This window comes from Alternaria ethzedia, assembly GCF_023757985.1.
Source record: "Alternaria ethzedia strain BMP 0044 chromosome Unknown scaffold_12, whole genome shotgun sequence".
Taxonomy (NCBI): domain Eukaryota; kingdom Fungi; phylum Ascomycota; class Dothideomycetes; order Pleosporales; family Pleosporaceae; genus Alternaria; species Alternaria ethzedia.
Genome location: NW_026056205.1, coordinates 252,469 through 273,299, shown reverse-complemented (window position 1 = coordinate 273,299; position 20,831 = coordinate 252,469). Strand labels below are relative to the sequence as shown.

The window sequence follows — 20,831 nt, the reverse complement described above, 5'->3', positions numbered from 1 at the left end:
TTCATGTTCGCTGCAGCTAGTCTGCGAACAGAGCCGCCCATAGAGTACATGACAAACCATAGCCACAAATAATCAGATATACGAAGTCCATATGTACGGGAAGGACTTTTTTGATGTTACAGGAAAATTCGGCCACCTTATGCATTTGAGATGGCAATAAGGAATCCAGCATAAAGGAAACCGCCCTCTCGTAATGGCCAGTGGACCGGGAAGGGATCGCATCAGAAACAGCAATTACATGGAACATCCAAATGAAACCGGGAAGCAGGAAACACATAATCAGTCTCGTGGGTTCATGCCGCACACTCAATCCTCCGTTCGTCTTTCGGCTCCGTCACTGCATAATCCATATCCGTGGGCATGATGGTCTCGGAGGTTCGTGTTCCAGGAGATGAGCAGTCTTCAGGAATGTTGACGCTCACTTGATCGACATCAGCAAGTGCTTTGAACCAGATACGCGATGGACTCAACTTACCTCGTGCGCCTAGTAGCGGCGGGGTGGGTAATCAGCCGCTGCACCTTCGTAAGGTGGGCGGCCTCCGGGGCTACGGGGACGAGCACCACGTGGGGACGGTGGTCGTCCGCCTTCGTAAGGGCGTCCATGACCGTTCATGTATGGGTCATCGTAACCACGGGGAGGAGGTCGGGCCCTAGCATCATAAGGATCGTCAGGGTAACGCGCGCGCGGTGGGCCATACTCATCAGGCATGCGACCACGAGGCGGCGAACGTCCATAACCACCATCACGCCTGTCATAAAACTCGCGGGGAGGTGTGCGTCGGCGATAGTCATCGCGGCGGGGGCTGTAGCCACGAGGAGGACCGCGACGGTCGTAGTAGTCGTCGTATGGCGCGGGTGGGTATCCGCCACCGCGACGGCCCATGGGAGAGCGGGATCGGTATCTATCACGGCCCCGGTCATCAGGACCACCAGGGCCTCCGTAAGGAGCGCGAGGCTTGAAAGGTGGAGGTGGGGGAGGATCGGAGACGTCCTGGATACAGGTAACTTCCTGCCCCTTGAACTCACGGCGGTCCAGCTTCTCCACTGCGGTCTTCAGATCGGCGGCCGTCTCGTACTCTACGAATCTGCGCGATGGTTTAGTACGTGTGCCTAGCTGCAGTACGTGTCCACTCACCCAGAGCCATCCCGTTCGCGGCCAACTTCGGAGTAGACGACGTCCAATCCAGACTGGCGGGCGAAATCTTTGAGGTCCTATAAGTTCGAAGTTAAGCGAGGCCCAAATCCAGAATGTATAACGGGAAGCAAGCGAGAACAAAGCCATTTCTGGTCCAGGAACGGTGCGCTGGCGCTAACAGGGAACTGAGGAAATCCAATAATCGGGGAGTCTGACCTGCCAGCTGGTCTCCACAGGAAGATTTGCTATTCTCATCCGGTATGGTGTGCGCCTAGGACGCGGGGGAACGCGCTCATGGGGAGTGAAGTTCTCGTTACGGGCACGCGAGCCGCGAGCGAACTGGACGATGAGGCGCTCGCCCATGAAATCGGTACCATCTTTGAATCAGTTAGAGATGCATGTCCGGACACATACACATAAGAGTTACATACGGAATGCTGCATACGAGTTAGCACGTGTTCAGCCGATCGGCGCGTAGTTGAAGCTTACCAGGGACGACATCACGAGCATCCATTGCGTCCTTGTACTCGATGAAGCCGAATCCGTTCATGAGCTTGATCTCAGTGATCTCGCCAGTGCCGTGCGACGCGAAGTGGCCTTCGACATCGGCCTTGGTGGCATTGCGCGGGAGGTTGCCTAGGTAGAGGCGCGTGGACGATACCTCGGTCATGGTAGCGGCTGTTGCGGTAGAGCTTTATCCTAAAGATAACCTAGTCTGGAGAGAATCGTGAGCAAATATCCATGAGCAAGCGGGAAGCCATCGAGGAAGCGCGCATGGTGCCTGCCAGTGACGGGGTGACTCGGTATCAAAGACGCGACGCCAGAAAGCCAGTGTCCAGCGGCGTGCGCAACTACAGGAACCAGGAAGACGCGCAAGGAATTTCCAGTGCATGCAATACAGGCGGCTAGTCGTACCTTGGAGATAGAGTCGGGCGCTGGAAGCAGGGTGGCCGTGAAGAACCTGAGAGCTTGAGGACCAGGAAGAAGCCGGGTGAGTGCAGAAGGCGCGTCCTTGAATCTGGGGCACCGGAATTAGTAAGCCCAGTATCGCGACCACGAATTGCAAGTGCAGATGAGGGCCGAGCAGCTATCGATGTAAGAGGCCCCGGCGAGGTTGATGGGTGGACGGTGACGAAGGGTGGAGAAGGAAGTTCGCCCAACGCCTCACTCGCCCTAGCGTTCCAAGCTTCGGGCACGGACATCACGTGTGCCTTGCCTCGACCTCGGGAGCCATGTACGGGACCGCACGACCTTTCAAGGCGCCCAGTGAAATGCCACTTCTTTCAAGCAGATATCTCAATGCTGTTTGCTCATAGGATCGTGGGAACGCAGTTGAAGCCCTCCCAGGCTTCGACCGCGCGCCGAACAAGGCGACTGATCACTCGATCCCTACAAACCTCGGAAGGTCACTTGGGCAGCAACAATACTCGGGCTGACGTTGAAATCTGATGTGTACACACACGGTTTCCTCTAATATACAGGCCCTCTCATTGCGTGGACGGCAGCTAAGCCATAATCTCTATCTCGGTCCGTATTAAGTAAGTACGTACTTTGGTCCCTCGCCACCTTGGGGTGTTTGCCAGTTGATGTCCTGGTCCGGCACTTTGATATCGCAAGTCTTGCAGTGGACGCAGCTGCATACAGTTAGCGGTCTTCTAAGTAATCACGATATCTAGACCTACTTTTGGGCGTTGATTTGGAACCTGACGCCCAGCTCTTTGCTGTCGTCCTCCACATACTCGTAGACGCCGGCGGGGCAGAACCGGTTTTCTACACCCTTGTACCTGGGCCATTCTTTCTGGGCATGCGCATCGTAGTCTTTGACCTGGAGATGGCAGGGCTGGTCCTCCTCGTGATTCGTGCCACTTCGGCTGACGCTCGTCAATATGTCGAAGCTGATCTTACCGTCCGGCTTGGGGTATTCTATCTTGGGGCACTCGTCTGCCGTCTTGGTCGCTGCGTGATCGGGCTTGCCATGCTTCAATGTCCACGGTGCCTTGCCTCGAAGAACGTAGGCCTCCAGACCAGAGTACATGATACCTCCGTAAATACCTAGTGGTGTGTGGAAAGACGGGCGCATGTTGCGCACAGTCTTTAGTTCCGACCAAATTGACGACTTGCGCATCTTGTCCTCGTAGTCATATAAAAACACGGTACCGCCGTCTGCATTGGCTTGTAGGGCGTCCCAAGTCGCCTCAGCAGCTAACATGCCGGACCTCATTGCATTGTGCGTGCCCTTGATCTTGGGCAGGTTGAGCAAGCCTGCGGCGTCTCCAAGCAGTGCGCCACCAGGGAAGGCCAGTTTTGGTATGGACTGGAAGCCGCCCTCAATCAGCGTTCTCGCGCCATATGATATACACTTGCCGCCTTCCAGTACGTCCTTGTAGTAAGGGTGGTGCTTCATCTTCTGGAACTCGCCATAGGGAGCCAACCAGGGGTTCGGGTAGTCGAGCCCAACAACGAGACCAATGCTGACGAGGTTGTCGCCAAAGTGATACATCCAGCCACCGCCATAGGTATCCTTCGGCAGCGGGTAGCCCATCGAGTGAACCACCAGTCCAGACTTGAATTTCTCGGGCTGCACCTCCCAGACTTCCTTGATGCCAAGTCCGTAGGTCTGATGTTGGCTATCTCGCCTCAGATCGTACTTCTTGATGATTTGCTTCGACAAGCTGCCATGGCAACCCTCACCAAGCAATGTGACGCGTGCATGGAACTCCATTCCTCGCTCGAATGAGTCTTTGGCCTTGCCTTCACGCGATATGCCGAGGTCGTTGGTAGCTACGCCTTGTACGACACCCTCGTGGTTGTACAGTACCTCCGACGCAGCGAAACCGGGGTAAACCTCGACACCAACTTCCTCTGCGCGCTCGCCCAGCCACTTGACCATCTGGTTCAAGCTTATTATGTAATTGCCGTGGTTGTTCATCTGCGGAGGCTTGGGTAGAGGGATGGCGCTGTTCTTGGTCATGAAGAACATATGGTCTTCTTTGGCGGGGGTGATGTCGGCGAAGCGGTTCAGGTTGTCCTCTGACCTCCAGTCAGGCAGGAGCTCGTCCAGGGCAGAGGGTTCTATGACGTTCCCAGACACGATGTGATCGCCCAACTCGCCCGCCTTCTCCAACACCAGAACCCTGAAGTCTTCATTGCCGGCCGCTGTCGCAAGCTGCTTCAGCTTGATGGCGGCGGACAGACCTGCGGGTCCACCACCCACGATGAGAACATCGACCTCGTCCGATTCGCGCTCTATCGACTTGGGATCGAATGTGTCGTCTACGGCGGCGAGTCGTGTGCGTGGCGTCGTGGAAAGAGCTCTTCTTTGACCGGCAATCCGTACTGCGGGACGGTACAGGCTGGAAACGTTTCGTCGCGGTAGTGATGCACATGCAAGTGGTCTTGATGCTATGCGCGCGGATCGCGAGGCTGCGAGCAACTGTCGCGTCGCGGAAGCGGGGACTGATCTGGTGGCCATGATGCAGGACGTGTTGGAGAGGCAAACAGATGTATTGTATGCGAAAGTAAGCAAGTTGACGAAATTTTTGCGCTTCCTACGAGTCCGACCGGCGGCGCACTACAGACTAGAAGCGACAGTGCTCAATACTGCGGAATGCGACAGAATTGCAGCATTGGACATGTACGCTCTTAGCCAACGCCAAAACCTCGACATGACGATATCCAAAAGTCGCAGCCGAGGCTACAAGGCTAAGTGCGGGATTGCAATACCGAGCACCCCATTGGCTCAGCCCACCTTCATTCCTTCTCTCCGCACATGTCAAAGTCACCACATCCGAACATCCTCTCTGTGCGATCACTCTCATGTCAACATCTTCACGCGCAGTAGTGCGCGTGCTCGATCTCTCTGACAAATGTCTCGACATGACGCCGCGGTGAGGGTATAGCAACATCAGGGTACTCGCGCAGAGCAAAGTACTGTCATGCCTACCAAGAAGGCTGAGCCAGCAAACTGCGAAGACAATTTGGAATCATCACAGAAGTTTGGGCAGCAGCCTCCTGCAGTTTCTCATATTCAAGCAGTCGCTTAGCTTTTCCTCCGAGCGCGTCGGCGTGCCTGAAACCGGGAGAGAGTCAGGCCCTTGTATGCCTGCAAACCTCAGTCGTACACTAAACTTATGCGTTTAGGAAGGCATCTCTCCGCATAGATCGCCCCTGCCCCGTCTGCAACATGTTCTCAAACTACACACGTTCGACCCCCATCCTGGATCTTCGCCATGACGACGACTCTACCGGCATGGAGCTTGCGTCACCTCTTTCTTCCGTAATCGTACGCTCTGCTTCATGCGTTTGATTCGACCGTTTCCAGCCAAGCCAGGGACCCGATCCCATGTCACACTCGATCTCCCGCTGTCATGCGAGACAAGGCTTTCGTGCCTGTGAGAGAATTGTGGGGAGGACCGACGGTCTTCACTCGAGCCTGGCCTTTTCAAGGCATCCTCCAACGGCGCATGTATGACATGCACGGCAAGCAGCAAATGATCGTCCCAACAATCGCGGCCTTGTCTATTTTGGACAGAGTCTCAGTCAAGCATTCGTGGAGCTCAAATAAGAAAACACTCTTATATAAACCAGTCTCCTCAGGCGGATATCACGGCACGCTCAGCTTCAATCTTCAAACCATTCCTTCGTGCAGAGCACTATCTGTTTATTTCTATTCTCAAGAGCTGTGCTCATTTTAAGTTTCGACACACCTCGTTTCAATCCTTCAAGATCAACCCCATACCATCACAATGAAGACTTCCATCTCCCTTCTCACTCTCCTCTCAGCCTCCTTCGTGGCAGCAGCTCCAGCGCCTTTCGTGGGCCAGGGACCTGTAGTCGCCGCTGGCACCGAGAATGTAGTCATGCCCTCTACAAACTTCGGTCGCCGCGAGGAAGACGTTGTGCAGAAGTTTGGCGAGAAAGCCCTCAAGCTCCGCGGTGCGCTCTTGGCAGCACGCGGTGGCATGGGCAAAGATAATGCTAATGCCGACGCCGAAGGTGCCAATGCTGAGGATGCTGCGGCGGCTGGCAACAATGGCGCTCAGGACCAGGCTGCACAGGATGCTGCCGATGCTGAGGAGGCCGCTCAGGGCAATGGCAAGGGCAAGGGCAAGAATGCCGATAAGCAAGCCGCTCAAGCAGGTACGTCTTGTCACAATCCTTTCCAAAGACTTCACTGACCCTCGATAGCCAAAGAGCAACAAGCTGCTGCCGATGCTCAGGCACAGCAGGATGCTGCCGCCGCCGAGATGATGAACCAGGGCCAGGCACAGAATGCAACCGAGCAGATGGGAGCAGCAGACCAAGCTGCCGCCGATCAACAGGCTCAACAGGATGCTGCTGCGGGCATGAACCAAGACCAAGCAGAGAATGCGAACGACCAGCAGGCAGCGGACCAAGCAGCTGCTGACCAGCAGGCAGAGCAGGGCGCCGCCAAAGGTATGGACCAAGCCGCGGCCGACCAACAGGTATGTTTCAACACCCAGATCTCATATCAGAATGACTTATTGACTCTACCAGGCTGCTCAGGATGCCAAGCAGAACCAGGGTGCTATGGATCAAGCCGCAGCTGGCCAGCAAGAGGCTGCCATGGGAGCTGATCAGGCTGCCGCGGAGCAAGGCAACGGAAAGCAGCAACAGCAACAGGATGCCATGGACCAAGCCGCAGCCGACCAGCAAGCCGCTCAACAGCAGGAGGGTGCTATGGGAGCCGACCAGAATGCTGCACAGCAAAAGGGAGGCATGAACCAAGCCGCAGCTGATCAGCAAGCCGCAGCCGATGAGCAAGCCGCACAGCAGCAAGATGGCGCCATGGGAGCCGCCGAGCAGGACAAGGCACAGCAGCAACAGCAGGAGCTCGAGCAGGCCGCCGCCGAGCAGATGGCCGCTCAGCAGCAAGCCGACCAGCAGCAGAAGGAGAAGGACCAGGCCCAGATGGCAGCAGACCAGGCTCAGATGCAACAAGATGCCGCCAACGGCGCCAACGGCGCCAACGGAATGGACCAAGCTGCCGCTGATCAAGCTGCCGCTGACCAAGCCGCTCAAGCTGGAAGTAAGTGACATCCTCTCCATAAACCTTTCATCTACTAACAATCTCAGACGCTACTGGAGTCGTTGACGCTGGAGCCGCCGCCGGAGCCGCCGCCAATGGTACCGAGGCGAACAACGACAACGGCAAGGGCAAGGGCAATGGCAAGAACAACGGCAAGGGCAAAGGAAAGGGAGAGGGCAAGGCCAACGGCAAGAACAACGGCAACAATGGCGTTGGACAGCTCCTCCAGGAAGCCGAAGCCGCTCTCCAGGCTGGTGGACAGCAGGGTCAACAGCAGGGTGGAGCCGGCGGTATCGAGGGCCTCCTCAGCAGCCTCCTCGGTGGCGGTGCTGGAGGTGCCGGAGCTGGTGCTGGAGCCGGCCAACAGAAGGCTGGTGGCATCGCAGGCCTCGACTTGAGCAGCCTCGGCATCGGACGCCGCTCGAAGAGGACCACCTTCCGCGCTTAGATATGAGAGACGACTGGGAGCTCATCGTTGAACGATGGAGTTCCACAACCCATGTAACCTTATGATTGTCACTGCTTCTAGATGAAGTATACAGCTATTAGATGACTAGTAATGCCAATCCAAAATCATCATCGAATTCCCCATGTACTCCTGGTCTGCCCCTATGAGTCACTCATATATACTCGTCTCCCTTCATCCAGCCCAGCTGCTTCCACATATGCAGCTTATCCCATTCTTTGATCCAGCCTTTGATCTTGCCATCTTCCACCTCGAAGATAGCTGCTGCATGCCACGCTGCCTTGTTCCCACTCGCCTTGATCCCATTGTGTGCCTCGCCGCAGTGACTTCCACTAGCACTGTACCTCAGGCACACATGCCCACCTTTTGCGAAGATGACGTCGTAAGAGTCGATGTGTAGATCGGATACCGCGGCCATGACTTTGGAATGCGACTCGGCGTATTCTTGGGGCGAGTTGACGCCGGGGAAGGTGGTTGGGGCGATGAAGTAGGCGTTTTCATGGCAGAGATGTGTAACGGTTTCGGCACCTTTGTTCTCCTTGGGTGAGTAGGCGAGGCGCATGTATTATTTTACTATGTCGACATTCTTCTGTTGGGAGGTGTCAATGACATGTTCATACGTAGAGGTAGCTTTGACGAAGACCTACCTGCTCCTCCTCGGTTTGAGGTGTGCTCTGCTTGACGGGCGGGTACTTTTTGTCTGACATTGTGATGTTTCCCGGCTTATTGTGTGACGATGGTGACGCGGAGGGGTTATGGAGTAGCTGTTATACGATATATGCTTGATGACGGCACGGCTTCACGATGATGTCATTCATACAAGGCCTGAGATGATCACCGGAACATGATGGTACAAAGGCTGCATAGAAGGACAGTTTGACGGGGTCTGAGGTGGTGTATAATGCTAGTGGTGAAATACAAGTAGTATTCTGTTATGTGCTCAATATGTCAAGCGACGCTTGGTACAGCTGCCGTGCTATGGTATGCGCTAGATATGCTCGAAACCAACCCAGAGTAGTAGCCCACCTGAATGCCGATGAATGAAGCCTTGATCACTGATGTATACGAGCCTACGCGAACACGCCTGTCCTTCTTCTCATACGCGTTCGACGCGTTGTCGCGTGGTCATGTGAGGCCCAAGAGAGTACCTGCATGACGCTACTTGGTATGCGCGTGGTGCGATACGAAGGGATCTGAGCCGATGCCGCGTCTTTTCTAGAAGAACTATAGAAGGCATGCATCATCGTCGAAGCTTCGTCGGTCGGGCTTTGTGTGCCTGTCTACAATATCAGCGCCTGTTCATCTACCAGTGAAGGGCTGGCGTACACCGACGAAGCATCACGAGCCCTGGGCAAGAGCCAGGTCGAGTGCATCCATGCAGTCGACAGACATGCGTCCTATAATGGATCAATCGTAGTCCGGACGGCGTCTCAGCCGGTCATACTCTGGTCTCCGTCTGCATCCTCTGCCTGCGCGACTGGCCGACCGAGCTCCGCCAAGGAAGTCTTCAGCCGCGCAATACGCGCCTCGAGATAGTCGATCTCATCTTCCTGGTCCTCGCACGTGCGGTCCATGTCAGGCAAGGCCGTTACTGCGCGTCGTGCCTTCTGTATCTTGAGACGGATGTCGTTGGCGGCGGTCGCAACATGTTGGATCTCAAGAGGCCCTTCGGCGGCAAGCTGTGCGGGTGTGGGTGTTGCCGCGGGTGGCTGAGCAGGCGCCTCGAGTATGCGCTTGAGAAGCTTGTGGAGGTCGGGCAGGATGTCAAACGTCGAGGGCGGAGGGAGGGCCGGGGTGCTCGCGGTCGGGGGTGGGGGCAGCGCTGGCGTCGCAGAGCCCGTGGGTGCAACTGAGGCTCGCGCTGAGGCAGGCGCATATGGCGTTGCGGCTCCGGACATGGTCGCGACGTCTGGCGAGTCGGCGCGCAACAATGTCTAGCGTGGTGTTGCAGCTGTGGTCGCGACGACGCGTGGACGGGATGACGCTCCTTCCACGGGTAAGGCTGGCTGCAAGGGTGGTGATTGGATGGCTACTCCGTGGGCGATAATCGCTTTGGCTGTCTGATACGCGTTTCCAGATGTCAAAGCGATCGCCAAATAGCGCGCTGCTGGTGTCACTCGAGATAAGTTCTGGCCGTGGGTTGTGGGGGGAATGTGGGCCTTTTCGCGGAAAGGCTGTGACGTTGACCGGCGATGCTTTTTTGAAGTCGACTGTTTTAGCCCCGCCAACCCTGCCCCTCCGTCAACAAGCCATTCACTGCTCCTTCCTCACCAACCTCCAAACCTCGTTGCCTTGATAACTTCTTGGGCACTATCGTTCCTTCTCTCTGGATTGACCTCATCAGCCCGCAATCATGGCCAAAGTCGACCAGAAGACGGTCCTCATTGTCATTGACGGCTGGGGTGTCGCGACTGAGAACTCGCGCAAAGATGGCGATGCTATCCTTGCTGCAGACACGCCCACCATGGACGAATTCGCAAAGGAGGGCTCCAAGACTGCCCAGGGTTACACCGAACTCGAGGCCTCTTCTCTCGCAGTCGGCCTGCCCGAAGGCCTGATGGGCAATAGCGAAGTCGGCCACCTGAACATTGGCGCCGGACGCGTTGTATGGCAGGACTCCGTCCGCATCGGACAGACCATTAAGAATGGAAAGTTGAAGGATGTAGACAACATCAAGAAATCGTTCCAGCGCGCCATCGACGGTAACGGACGGCTCCACTTCTGCGGTCTGGTTTCCGATGGTGGTGTCCACTCGCACATGGACCACCTCATTGCGCTCCTCAAGGTTGCAAAGGGCCAGGGCGTCAAAGAGGCCTACATTCACTTCTTCGGTGACGGCCGGGATACCGACCCCAAGTCCGCGGTCGGGTACATGGAGACTTTGCTGAAGGCGACCAAGGAGATTGGCCTGGGCGACATCGCGACAGTGGTCGGACGGTACTACATCATGGACCGCGACAAGAGGTGGGACCGTGTCGAGCTCGGTATGAAGGGTTTAGTTACTGGAGAGGGCGAGGAGAGCAGCGACCCCGTCGCAACCATCAAGGAGCGATACGCAAAAGACGAGAACGACGAGTTCCTGAAGCCCATCATTGTTGGAGGAAAGGAGCGAAGAATTCAAGGTATAACACTACGCTGAGCACCTGCATGTCTTCCTGCTGATTCGTCCAGACAACGACACCGTCTTCTTCTTCAACTACCGTTCCGACCGTGTTCGAGAAATCACTCAGCTGTTGGGTGATGTCGACCGCTCGCCCAAGCCCGACTTCCCGTACCCGCAGAACATCCACCTCACCACCATGACCTCGTACAACCCCAAATACACTTTCAACGTTGCTTTCGAGCCCCAGAAGATGACGGATGTTCTTGCCGAGACACTAGGAAAGCAGGGCGTCAAGCAGTGTCACGTTGCGGAGACCGAGAAGTATGCTCACGTAACCTTCTTCTTCAACGGTGGTGTCGAGAAGCAGTTCGAGAACGAGGAACGCGAGATGGTTCCCTCGCCCAGGGTAGCCACGTACGACCTAGAGCCGAAGATGAGTGCCATGGCTGTCGCAGAGAAGCTGTGCGAGCGCATCCAAACAGGCAAATTCGAGTTCCTCATGAACAACTTCGCGCCACCAGACATGGTAGGCCACACAGGTGTTTACAAGGCAGCCATCGAGGCCTGCACAGAGACCGACAAGGCTATCAAGAAGGTGTACGATCAGTGCAAGGAGAGCGGATACGTTATGTTTGTCACTGCCGATCACGGGTAAGTCCGCATCGCTGCACCTTCCGAGACAGTGCTAACAGGTTACAAGTAACGCGGAAGAGATGCTTACAGAGGAGGGCACACCGAAGACCTCCCACACAACTAACAAGGTGCCTTTCGTCATGGCCAACGCCCCAGAAGGCTGGAGCCTGAAGAAAACTGACGGCGTACTCGGTGACGTCGCGCCTACCCTACTTGCGACCATGGGTCTTCAGCAGCCTGAAGATATGGACGGTCACAGCTTGCTTGTCAAGTCATAGAGTGTCATTTGTAATAAAGATGTGAGACGAAGGTTTGAGATGCCTTGTCCCGAGATTCTGCCTCGTTAGATTCATACACATATAGACGACACGAGCTATGATGTATAGAACCATGCATAGAACAATTTCAATAAGCAGCGACACGTATAGCCATTGCTTTTCAGAGACCCTTTTTCCAGCTGTGGATTTATGGATGTTGCGATCAATGCTAGGATGATTGATCCCGGCTGAGCGGCTATGCGCTTGGCAACAGGGGTAAAGTCACCGGCGGGGAATCGTGTGGACCCCTCCTTACGTACTCCAGGGCGCGATAGCCTTCTTTTCGACACTCCCATGGCTTCGTAGCTGAATCCTCTATATTCACACCGTTCGCGACACAGTTCATTGTACCGTTCAACAGGCAGACTGGCCCCAATCTTGATCATCGCCAACACTATCCCGTCGCGTGCCATCAAGCAGCTCTACGCACGACCACCAACGTCGATCATAAGCCCATCGACTACCTTCAACTCGATATTAACTTTCGCTATCACTACGCGATATCTACGCTGTGACACATGTTGTCATAAAGTCACATCGCGCTTCCCCGACAACCTCACCTGTCGGTTCCATTGTTTTCGAAACCCAACCTGAGGCATCGGTGCCCGACCACGCCCTCCCCAGGCCCTCGTAATCGCGACACGCGCACGGCACGCCTACTGCAAACACTCCCCATCACGTCAGCTCTCTGCAAAGCGACTCGAACTCAACAATGGCAACTAGAACTTCCAACGGTGCGTCTGGAGCGCAGGGCGCGCAGACTGCGGCGCAAGTGCAGCCTTGCAGATACAAGACCGGCAAGACATTGGGCGCAGGCAGCTACTCTGTAGTCAAGGAGTGCGTGCATATCGACACGGGAAGATACTATGCGGCCAAGGTCATCAACAAGCGGCTCATGGCAGGCCGAGAGCACATGGTCAGCTCAGCCTTAAGCAACTGATGAACAATGAGACTGACAGGTACCAGGTCAGGAACGAAATCGCTGTCTTGAAAAGAGTATCCATGGGCCACAGGAACATTTTGACGCTTGTCGACTACTTCGAGACTATGAACAACCGTACGTGTTAGGCTTGCCTGGGCTGAATCTCCAGCTGACCTCTACCATAGTGTACCTCGTTACCGACCTTGCACTTGGAGGCGAACTATTCGACCGTATCTGCCGAAAGGGCAACTACTACGAATCCGATGCTGGCGACCTGATCCGTGCGACTCTTTCTGCTGTCGCATACCTCCATGACCACGGCATCGTACATCGAGACTTGAAACCCGAGAACCTATTGTTCCGAACTCCAGAAGATAACGCTGATTTGTTGATTGCCGACTTCGGACTGTCTCGCATTATGGATGAAGAGCAATTCCATGTCCTGACGACGACCTGCGGAACACCAGGATACATGGCACCTGAGATTTTCAGAAAGACTGGGCATGGAAAACCAGTGTAAGATATACTGCGCAACTTTGCGATCCATTGCTGACTCTGCTGATAGTGACATCTGGGCGATTGGAGTTATTACCTACTTTCTCCTCTGCGGTTACACTCCGTTCGACCGCGACTCCAACCTCGAAGAGATGCAGGCCATCTTAGTCGCGGACTACTCCTTCACACCCTTGGAATACTGGAGAGGTGTCTCCCTTACTGCCCGCGAGTTCATCCGCCGTTGCTTGACCGTCGACCCCGCCGCCCGCATGACAGCCCACGAAGCGCTCTCACATCCTTGGATCACCGAGCTGGGCAAGAACAACGCTGATGGAGAGGAGGATCTACTGCCCACTGTCAAGAAGAACTTCAATGCGCGCCGCACACTACATGCAGCTATCGACACAATTCGCGCCATCAACCAGCTGAGAGCAGGTGGTGCCGCTGGCATGATGGATGGCCAGCGATCCGCTGAACCACGGAGAGGAGCCCCTCATGCCAACATTCCTCAACCCGCGGAGGAGCCTGATGACCCTATGGAGATCGATAGCAGAGGAAACGGCCACGGCCAGACTGAAGAAATGATACAGGAGCAAGAGCGGAGGATTAGAGAGACTCAGCAAGGCCTATGGGGTAAGCGATGATGAGCGTCATCTACCATCTCAACGTCAATTCTTTTCTCAGCACACGTTTTAGAGTGGATGTATTGGCCCTCAGCGGAATCTCCTTTCGATCACATTTCATGTTCACATTAGCGAAGGCTGGCGCTGAAGCCCTTCTCTCTGCGAATTGGTTTTGAGCAGCTCATTATAAACAATGGTACCGATTCAACAGCACGCAAACTCTTCAACGACGTGGTCTACAGACATACAGCATGCATTCGCGTCCGAACTTTCGATCCCCAAAGCCATGATCTGTTACGCCTTTCTCTTGAACAAATCTTCGGTTGACAGAGGGAGAGTACCTAGATGCTGTATACCAGACCTACGTCAGCTCCGACCTCGTCCTTACACAACAACTCCCAGCCTCGATCCCAGTCGTCCAGCCCCTCACCCCACTTCAACTTTAGCATTCCCAAGTCTCTGGCCCGCGCCCAGAATGCCTCAAAAGTCGTATACAAATCCTTGAAGTATTGTTCTCCAGCCACCTCAATGCCCTTTTCTTGCAACAAACTTGCATTGACTATGTTCAACGAAGCTCTGTCGGCGAGGCGTTGCGCTGCTTTTTCTGGGTCTTGAGGCGCGACTTCACCACCGACTGTCACCAGCGTGAAAGGAATATTGGGTGCTAACGAAGACAGCGCAGACCGCCAATTTGCGTTTGCTCCGGGGCGAGCGCCGAAGTCGAAGAGTAGGGTACGTGATGTACCAGAAATCTTGATTTGATCGACCGTGTCGTCGAAGTCGTCGTAGAGAACGACGGTGTCGTACCACCCCGTTTTCTTGATCGCGTCGATAGAGGCTTTCGAACCAACTCCGACGATGCGATCAGGTTGATGATCAACGGGCCGACAGTTTCGGAGCGCATACGCAAAGCAAGAAGCTGTTTTCCCACTCGCATTCAACAAGACAACCGTAGCACCTCCCAGATCGGCGTCCTCAGCGCTCCACTCGCCGTTTCCTGTGGGGTGTGTTCTCCTCTTTTGGCTTTCCTCTTCGTCTCCCTGCCAGGCAAAGACATGGTGACAAAGATTGTGGCCAACAGTAAACGGGCCCATCATCAACGCTACCCAACCCAATTGATCTCTTTCCTCCATCTCGCCAGCGGATTGTGGAAGTGGACCGCAAACACGATACCGGTTATACAGCTTCCACAAATGCTGTCTATGCGCATCTACTACAACAATCTGATCCTGAATTACACTCCCGTCTCGTGCATCTCTAGCTCTTTCTACAGTTACGTCCTCCCATTCGGTACTGCTCGGTAGATACCCGTATACGCTCATTCCTTTCTCGATTCCTTCGACCGTGCTTTCTAGTATCTCAGCGTAGCCCCATGCAGCAACGCGACCGTATTTGGTAGGATCGTTGTACGGAGGTGGTGTTGTAGAAGGAAGCGGATATGTGTCGTACCAACCCATTAGGTGGCCGATGCGTGCGTAGGAGAGGTTGTTTGTTGTAAGGCCTAGGATTTTGGTACAGAGGCGGAGGGAGGAGGAGGGAAGGGGGGTAAGTGGTTTGGAGGTGAGGGGAACGAGGTGATGAGTCGTGTAGTTTGCAAGGGACAGGATGTGCGTAGCTGGCTGGGTAGATAGTGTTGATGAAGGCATATTGTTGACAGGTTCAATGGTGAGCTAACCAAGATTACAGCAGTCGTTCCGGGTACTGATTGTGGCGAGCGCTGTCGGTATAGATATGGAGGCATATCTGCAACATCCTCAGTATTGTATATCACTTCAACACGCGTTGGCCAAGATAAGACTTATTGGAAACACTACTCAGTTCCCTGTGACTCAGATAGCCATCCACCCGAGGAACCCCTTACGGGCGTAACAGTCGATTGGAAGCGAGATATAGATGATGTCTAACCAATTGATGAATCCCCATGCTTACGGCCAAGAATATTGCGGGGCTCAAAAGGGCGTTCTGCTCTAACCAATCCGGGTTGGCAGTGGCATGCTTGCATGAGAACCACCACTCCTTGCGCCTTTCTCTGATCCTTCTATGCAAAGTTGTTATCCGTGTGCGTTCCTTCGGTGCCATTCTCCCGTTTTTCATTCTTCTTATCTCCGTCAACGACCCTGCCACCCGCTTTCCGTCTACTTTGGACCAAGGCCTTAATTAGTGCGACTGTAGCTTCCCATCCTTCTCTCAGCTTGTCCACACTATCACTTAGATCGGGTACGTGGAGGAACACGACAGGCCTCTCATCTTGCTTGATACCGAAGTAGTGCGCTAGGCTGTTATAATAGATGAAGCCACACAAGAAGTTTCCAGCATCGTTACTAATCCGTACGTCGGGGCATCCTTCGTCGGTCGTAGTGCCATCAACAGATGTGTACCCCAGATTGGCTTTCCAGTGTGCGAGGACCTCGGATGTATCAAAGCTAGTGTTCAGCTTGGGCGGATACTTTGAAGATGGGAAGTGCTTTTCCATTTCAGAATCGTCGAATCGTTGGCCATCTACGTCAGGAATCTTCCCATATCCACGCCCTTGAGACCCTTGCTCGATGGCGAAGTATTTCCGTCCAGCTGCTAGGCCGATGTGCAGCACGACATCTGGAGGAGGGTAGAGAGGGTTGGCTGGTGGAAGGAGCTCGGGAACGAGATTGACGACATTATTGTATGCCACGCGGATAGGCTCGTAGTGAACGTGTATGTTTATCGGCGTTTGGTTCTTGGGCGACTTTGGTATCAGGGCCGGAAGCGTAGACGCAATCTCCCAAGAAGAGTTCTTTGGGAACTTCTCTAGAAAGGGCTAGGTTTACGTTAGTCATTTTCTTGAATCCACCCAACCGTCTGGCTGGAAACATGTCGATGAGGCAGATCAAGGCATGCTCTGGAACACCGGAATGTGAGAAAGTTGATCCAGGTCTCACTTAGACATGATTGAGGGGCCTTGAATTGATTATCGGCACAGGAAAGAGATTAAAACTTACTCCAAAACCCGTAACTAAGACTGTGACTGGCTTCTCCCCCTCTTCACTCGGAGGCTGTGGAGCAGCGTAGGATGTGGGCGGCATCGATGATCGGACTTAGCGGGAATTAGAGGTACTAAACGCAATAAATCAGGCAGTGTTGAGGATGAACTATTACGACGTTAGTACCTGCAGCGGGTGTTTTTGTGTCAGTGGGTCGAGAAGGGTATTGCCTGTAATGATGATGTACAAAAGAGCGACCTGATGACGGCATAGAGGCTAGGACGAAGGTCACGTTTACACCTGCCTAGGAAGGGCTTCACACACACGCGAACAGCAACTTACGATTATCGGAAATTCCAGATGGGTCAGGGATGCACGCCCATTGCAGATCGCGCTTTCAGAAGGCATCGTGGCCAGGTCGTGTTCGGCACTCGGTTAGGTCGAAGCGGCATCTTGGTCTTCCAAATGGTTTAGCGCCAGCCAGAATCCCTGGGGCCCTCGCGCGATGCCTCAACCGCCGACTTTGTTCCCGAATGCTTACCCCACATGTTTACCTTCCAGACCCCACATAGCAGCGCGTCGCCTATCGCCACCAGACGCTTGCTCTCTCGGATGGGGTGTTCTGCAACGCGCTCGGTATCGGGTAGTGCACTTGCTAATATGACGCGTATGCCGTCGCGTGTTAGCAAGTGGATGATTTGTTATTTGGGTGCTGCAGGGCTATTGCATAAGTCCGCAGTCAATGACGTTGAGTGAGCTGTCGTCTCTCATCGTCCCGAGGTCGGTGTGACTTTCGGATCAGAACCAAGGTAAGTGCGCATAACGGTGATTGGCAAGCGTCAAGTTCTCTTTCCATTGCACGATGCAGTCGCGCCGTTGATATCAAGCTAACAGCACATTGAAAGACATTTCCCCAACCGCACGCCTATACCCTCGGGACATCACAATGGCTTCCACGGGCTCGTCTTCGAAATCCTACTCGCTCGCCGTAGTAGGCGGTGGGATATCCGGCCTCTGCCTCGCCATAGGCCTCCTACAGTACGATATCCCGCTTACGATTTACGAAGCCGCACCACACTTTGGCGAAATTGGTGCTGGGGTTGCGTTTGGACCTAATGCCGGCCGTGCCATGGAGCTCCTGTCTCCTAAAATATACCAGGCTTTCTTGAAATGCAAGACAGGCAATGCGGACAATTCCAAGTCCGACTCATGGTTCACGATACGGGTGGGTGATGCTAGGAAAGAAGACAAGGAAGGATACGTGAGGGAAGGCAAGAAGGTCGGCGATGCCCTGTTCGATGTGCCTATGCACTCGGGAGGAGGACGCGGCGGCGTGTACAGAGCTCACTTCCTTGACGAACTCGTCAAAGAGATGCCTGATGGTGTTGCCAAATTCGATAAGAGACTTGTAGAGCTGGGCGAGGCTCAAGATGGCTCTGGAGATGTAGTGCTCACGTTCGCTGACGGTTCCACCGCACAACACAGCGCTGTAATTGGATGCGACGGCATCAAGTCTTTAACGCGAAAGTGGCTAGTTGGGAGAGATAACCCTGCCTCCAAGGCTGTATTCTCCGGAAAGTACGCTTATCGAGGGCTGATACCTATGGATGAAGCTGTGAAGATACTGGGTGATGATGCAGCGCGGAACAGCCAGATGTATCTTGGATACCATGGCCACTTGCTCACCTTTCCAATTGCGCATGGCAAAACGATGAACGGTAAGGCTAGTCATCGTCGAAAGTGCTGTCTTGCTAACAGCCACAGTGGTTGCATTTAGCTCTCGCGATACCTGGGAAGACGAGAAGTGGGTTGTGGCCACATCGAAACAGGAAATGGAAGACGACTTCCAAGGCTGGGGCCCACATGTCACGAAGATTGTCAAGGCCATGCAGAAGCCAGACATCTGGGCGCTGTTCGAGCATCCACCCTGCGACACATACACGAAGGGCCGCGTTTGCTTGCTTGGAGATGCAGCGCACGCGACCACGCCTCACCAAGGGGCTGGTGCCGGCCAGTGTATAGAAGACTCTTACATCCTCGCCAATCTGGTCAAGGACGCGAACGACGTCAATGGTTTGCAGCGAGCATTCAGCGCCTTCGACCAAGTCAGACGAGAGAGGACGCAGAAGATCGTGAAGACAAGCCACGAAGCTGGTCAAATGTATGAATTCGAACTGTTCGGGGACGACCTTGACAAAATTGAGGAAAGCTATAAGCATAGAATGCGATGGATTTGGGACATTGACTTAGAGGCGCAATTGGAGCAAGCGCAGCAGGTTATGAACCAATGAAATTGAGATATGTTCCCCAAGTCATACTCCGGCCGACAAGTCTCGATGCTCGACAAAGCCTCGTGTCTAATCAATGACATCGTCTCTCAGAGCGAAGATCTGCTTCAACACTTCGTCTGTCTTGGCACCGATCCCGTTGTGATACATTGTGTTCGTGATGAAAGTCTTGCAGCCTTTGATGGTGTTCGCCGTCTCCATACTCAGGTCGAGGTCAACGTACATGTCGTCCATGTAGACTGCAGCATAAGCCGGTACCTCGTTCTTTCTCAATTGCTCTTTGTCGTACAGTTGTGGCCAATCTTTCTCTTCAGCTAAGAGGTTACCAACAGTCTTGAGCTTAGCGAGCTCCGGATAAACATCGAACATGAAAGGGTAGATCATCTCGCCTGTGAAGTAGATAGGCTCATCTCCATCTACGCGCGAGAGTGAGAACTCGGGATATTTCGGGAGTAGGCGTTCCGCAGACCAATTCGAGGCCTGGCCTTGACAGTAGATGGGTTCATGGAGGAGAGCATAGATGACGTTAGAGTCCCAGCTCTGCGCTGCCTCCAATGCGAGTACAGTAGGTCGTGTAAGATGTCCGAATTGGGTCAGATCGGTATCGGCGCGAAGCACAAACTCGTGGACGTCATCGAAGCCTCCATGCTTGCCAAAGTAGATTCCCAGTTGTAGAAATCGACGTGCAGAGAGATAGCCTTCGCCGCCTTGTACGCGCACCGTAGTGTCTCCGAAACGTGAGAGAAGCTTGACAATGCGTTTGACGCGGTCGACATCTTCAGGATACTTCGCGTAGTATCCCTCGTTCCTGCTCTTGACACGCGCGTAAAGCCGCTCGTAAACTTCATCAGGCCCGTCTCTGAGGGGTGGCAGACCGCCGAACAGGAACGCCTCTTTGACTCCCTCGGGGAAGAAAGACAGATAGGTCAAGCAGCAGAAGCCGCCGAAGCTCTGACCCATGATACTCCATTTCTTCTTCTCTTCGGGATAGTCTTCTGTCAGGGCTTTCCTTACAGCCTCACAGTCTTTGACGATACTATCAGCCCTGAAACTCTTCATGTACTCTGCTTGTACCTTCTCATCGCCTCTCAATTGTAGACTTGACTGGCTGATGGCAGTTGAGAGACCAGTGCCACGTTGATCCAGCATGAGCACTTGGTAGCCTTTTTCGAGAATGGTCTGAGTCCAGGATACCTTCTCGGGACTACGACATTCGAAGCCCGGGCCGCCCTGTAAGTAGACGAGCCATGGGAGTTGAGTTTTCGCGCGATCGAGGTGCGAAGTGGGTGTGTAGTCTGCAGGCTTCTCGGCTTTCAGAGCCGAGCGAGCGAAGAGTTGGATCGTTCCTGCTGAAGGGTTCGCTTCGAGATGGAACTGTCAGCACAATCTTTGTCATCGCTCAACTTTCAGATCAGGTGCCTTATCCAAGGCCATAAGTTTCAGATTCATCTGCTGTCTAATGAATGAGAGGACTGCATACAGTAATCTCTGGGTACCTGGAAGAAGTGCTCCGTTATCCGGAGCTTGCCTATCTGTAATTAGCCATGAGGCATTGTAGATACAGGAACAACGTCATTACCAGGCACTAAGTGACTTCTCTGCTCGAGGATCTTTGCTGCTTGTATCATGTTTGTAGTTGAACAAGTGTCGGGTGCAAGGTGGGGAGTGAATGTATGCGGTCTTATCGATAAGCCCCAACTCCGCAGTGCCTGCTCCGAAGGATTAGCGACATTGAACGCGCTGCACGCGACAATCCGCAGCCGTAAGTTTGCGCTTGATCATTACGATAATTACGATTCATACACTCTAGCCTTGGTCGACCCGTCCTTCGCATCACTAGGAC

The 20,831-nt window shown here is 54.1% G+C and overlaps 11 protein-coding genes across 11 annotated transcripts; 4 read left to right on the top strand and 7 right to left on the bottom strand.

Moving 5' to 3' along the window:
• Positions 1-484: 484 nt before the first annotated feature.
• On the bottom strand, positions 485-1,805 carry J4E87_005648 (uncharacterized protein; the record flags this gene model as incomplete). Its single annotated transcript, XM_049377255.1, has 4 exons — positions 485-1,085; positions 1,136-1,212; positions 1,352-1,512; positions 1,625-1,805. 4 exons carry the CDS (start codon positions 1,803-1,805, stop codon positions 485-487), a joined length of 1,020 nt encoding a protein of 339 aa, XP_049232881.1.
• Positions 1,806-2,669: 864 nt separating this feature from the next.
• J4E87_005647 (uncharacterized protein) lies at positions 2,670-4,607 on the bottom strand (the record flags this gene model as incomplete). The annotated part of the gene is made up of 2 exons (XM_049377254.1): positions 2,670-2,769; positions 2,818-4,607. 2 exons carry the CDS (start codon positions 4,605-4,607, stop codon positions 2,670-2,672), a joined length of 1,890 nt encoding a protein of 629 aa, XP_049232880.1.
• Positions 4,608-5,880: 1,273 nt separating this feature from the next.
• On the top strand, positions 5,881-7,632 carry J4E87_005646 (uncharacterized protein; the record flags this gene model as incomplete). Its single annotated transcript, XM_049377253.1, has 4 exons — positions 5,881-6,274; positions 6,323-6,600; positions 6,653-7,184; positions 7,232-7,632. 4 exons carry the CDS (start codon positions 5,881-5,883, stop codon positions 7,630-7,632), a joined length of 1,605 nt encoding a protein of 534 aa, XP_049232879.1.
• A 172-nt stretch (positions 7,633-7,804) lies between these two features.
• On the bottom strand, positions 7,805-8,357 carry J4E87_005645 (uncharacterized protein; the record flags this gene model as incomplete). Its single annotated transcript, XM_049377252.1, has 2 exons — positions 7,805-8,188; positions 8,298-8,357. 2 exons carry the CDS (start codon positions 8,355-8,357, stop codon positions 7,805-7,807), a joined length of 444 nt encoding a protein of 147 aa, XP_049232878.1.
• Positions 8,358-8,988: 631 nt separating this feature from the next.
• Positions 8,989-9,548, bottom strand: J4E87_005644 (uncharacterized protein; the record flags this gene model as incomplete). Its single annotated transcript, XM_049377251.1, has 2 exons — positions 8,989-9,047; positions 9,095-9,548. The coding sequence occupies 2 exons, from the start codon at positions 9,546-9,548 to the stop codon at positions 8,989-8,991; spliced, it is 513 nt and encodes a 170-aa protein (XP_049232877.1).
• A 455-nt stretch (positions 9,549-10,003) lies between these two features.
• On the top strand, positions 10,004-11,664 carry J4E87_005643 (uncharacterized protein; the record flags this gene model as incomplete). Its single annotated transcript, XM_049377250.1, has 3 exons — positions 10,004-10,772; positions 10,822-11,404; positions 11,454-11,664. The coding sequence occupies 3 exons, from the start codon at positions 10,004-10,006 to the stop codon at positions 11,662-11,664; spliced, it is 1,563 nt and encodes a 520-aa protein (XP_049232876.1).
• Positions 11,665-12,415: 751 nt separating this feature from the next.
• On the top strand, positions 12,416-13,764 carry J4E87_005642 (uncharacterized protein; the record flags this gene model as incomplete). The annotated part of the gene is made up of 4 exons (XM_049377249.1): positions 12,416-12,619; positions 12,670-12,760; positions 12,811-13,141; positions 13,191-13,764. 4 exons carry the CDS (start codon positions 12,416-12,418, stop codon positions 13,762-13,764), a joined length of 1,200 nt encoding a protein of 399 aa, XP_049232875.1.
• Positions 13,765-14,084: 320 nt separating this feature from the next.
• Positions 14,085-15,200, bottom strand: J4E87_005641 (uncharacterized protein; the record flags this gene model as incomplete). The annotated part of the gene is made up of 1 exon (XM_049377248.1): positions 14,085-15,200. One exon carries the CDS (start codon positions 15,198-15,200, stop codon positions 14,085-14,087), a length of 1,116 nt encoding a protein of 371 aa, XP_049232874.1.
• A 581-nt stretch (positions 15,201-15,781) lies between these two features.
• Positions 15,782-16,802, bottom strand: J4E87_005640 (uncharacterized protein; the record flags this gene model as incomplete). Its single annotated transcript, XM_049377247.1, has 2 exons — positions 15,782-16,537; positions 16,719-16,802. 2 exons carry the CDS (start codon positions 16,800-16,802, stop codon positions 15,782-15,784), a joined length of 840 nt encoding a protein of 279 aa, XP_049232873.1.
• An 844-nt stretch (positions 16,803-17,646) lies between these two features.
• J4E87_005639 (uncharacterized protein) lies at positions 17,647-18,991 on the top strand (the record flags this gene model as incomplete). Its single annotated transcript, XM_049377246.1, has 2 exons — positions 17,647-18,418; positions 18,465-18,991. 2 exons carry the CDS (start codon positions 17,647-17,649, stop codon positions 18,989-18,991), a joined length of 1,299 nt encoding a protein of 432 aa, XP_049232872.1.
• Positions 18,992-19,057: 66 nt separating this feature from the next.
• J4E87_005638 (uncharacterized protein) lies at positions 19,058-20,616 on the bottom strand (the record flags this gene model as incomplete). Its single annotated transcript, XM_049377245.1, has 3 exons — positions 19,058-20,362; positions 20,485-20,516; positions 20,568-20,616. 3 exons carry the CDS (start codon positions 20,614-20,616, stop codon positions 19,058-19,060), a joined length of 1,386 nt encoding a protein of 461 aa, XP_049232871.1.
• Positions 20,617-20,831: the final 215 nt, after the last annotated feature.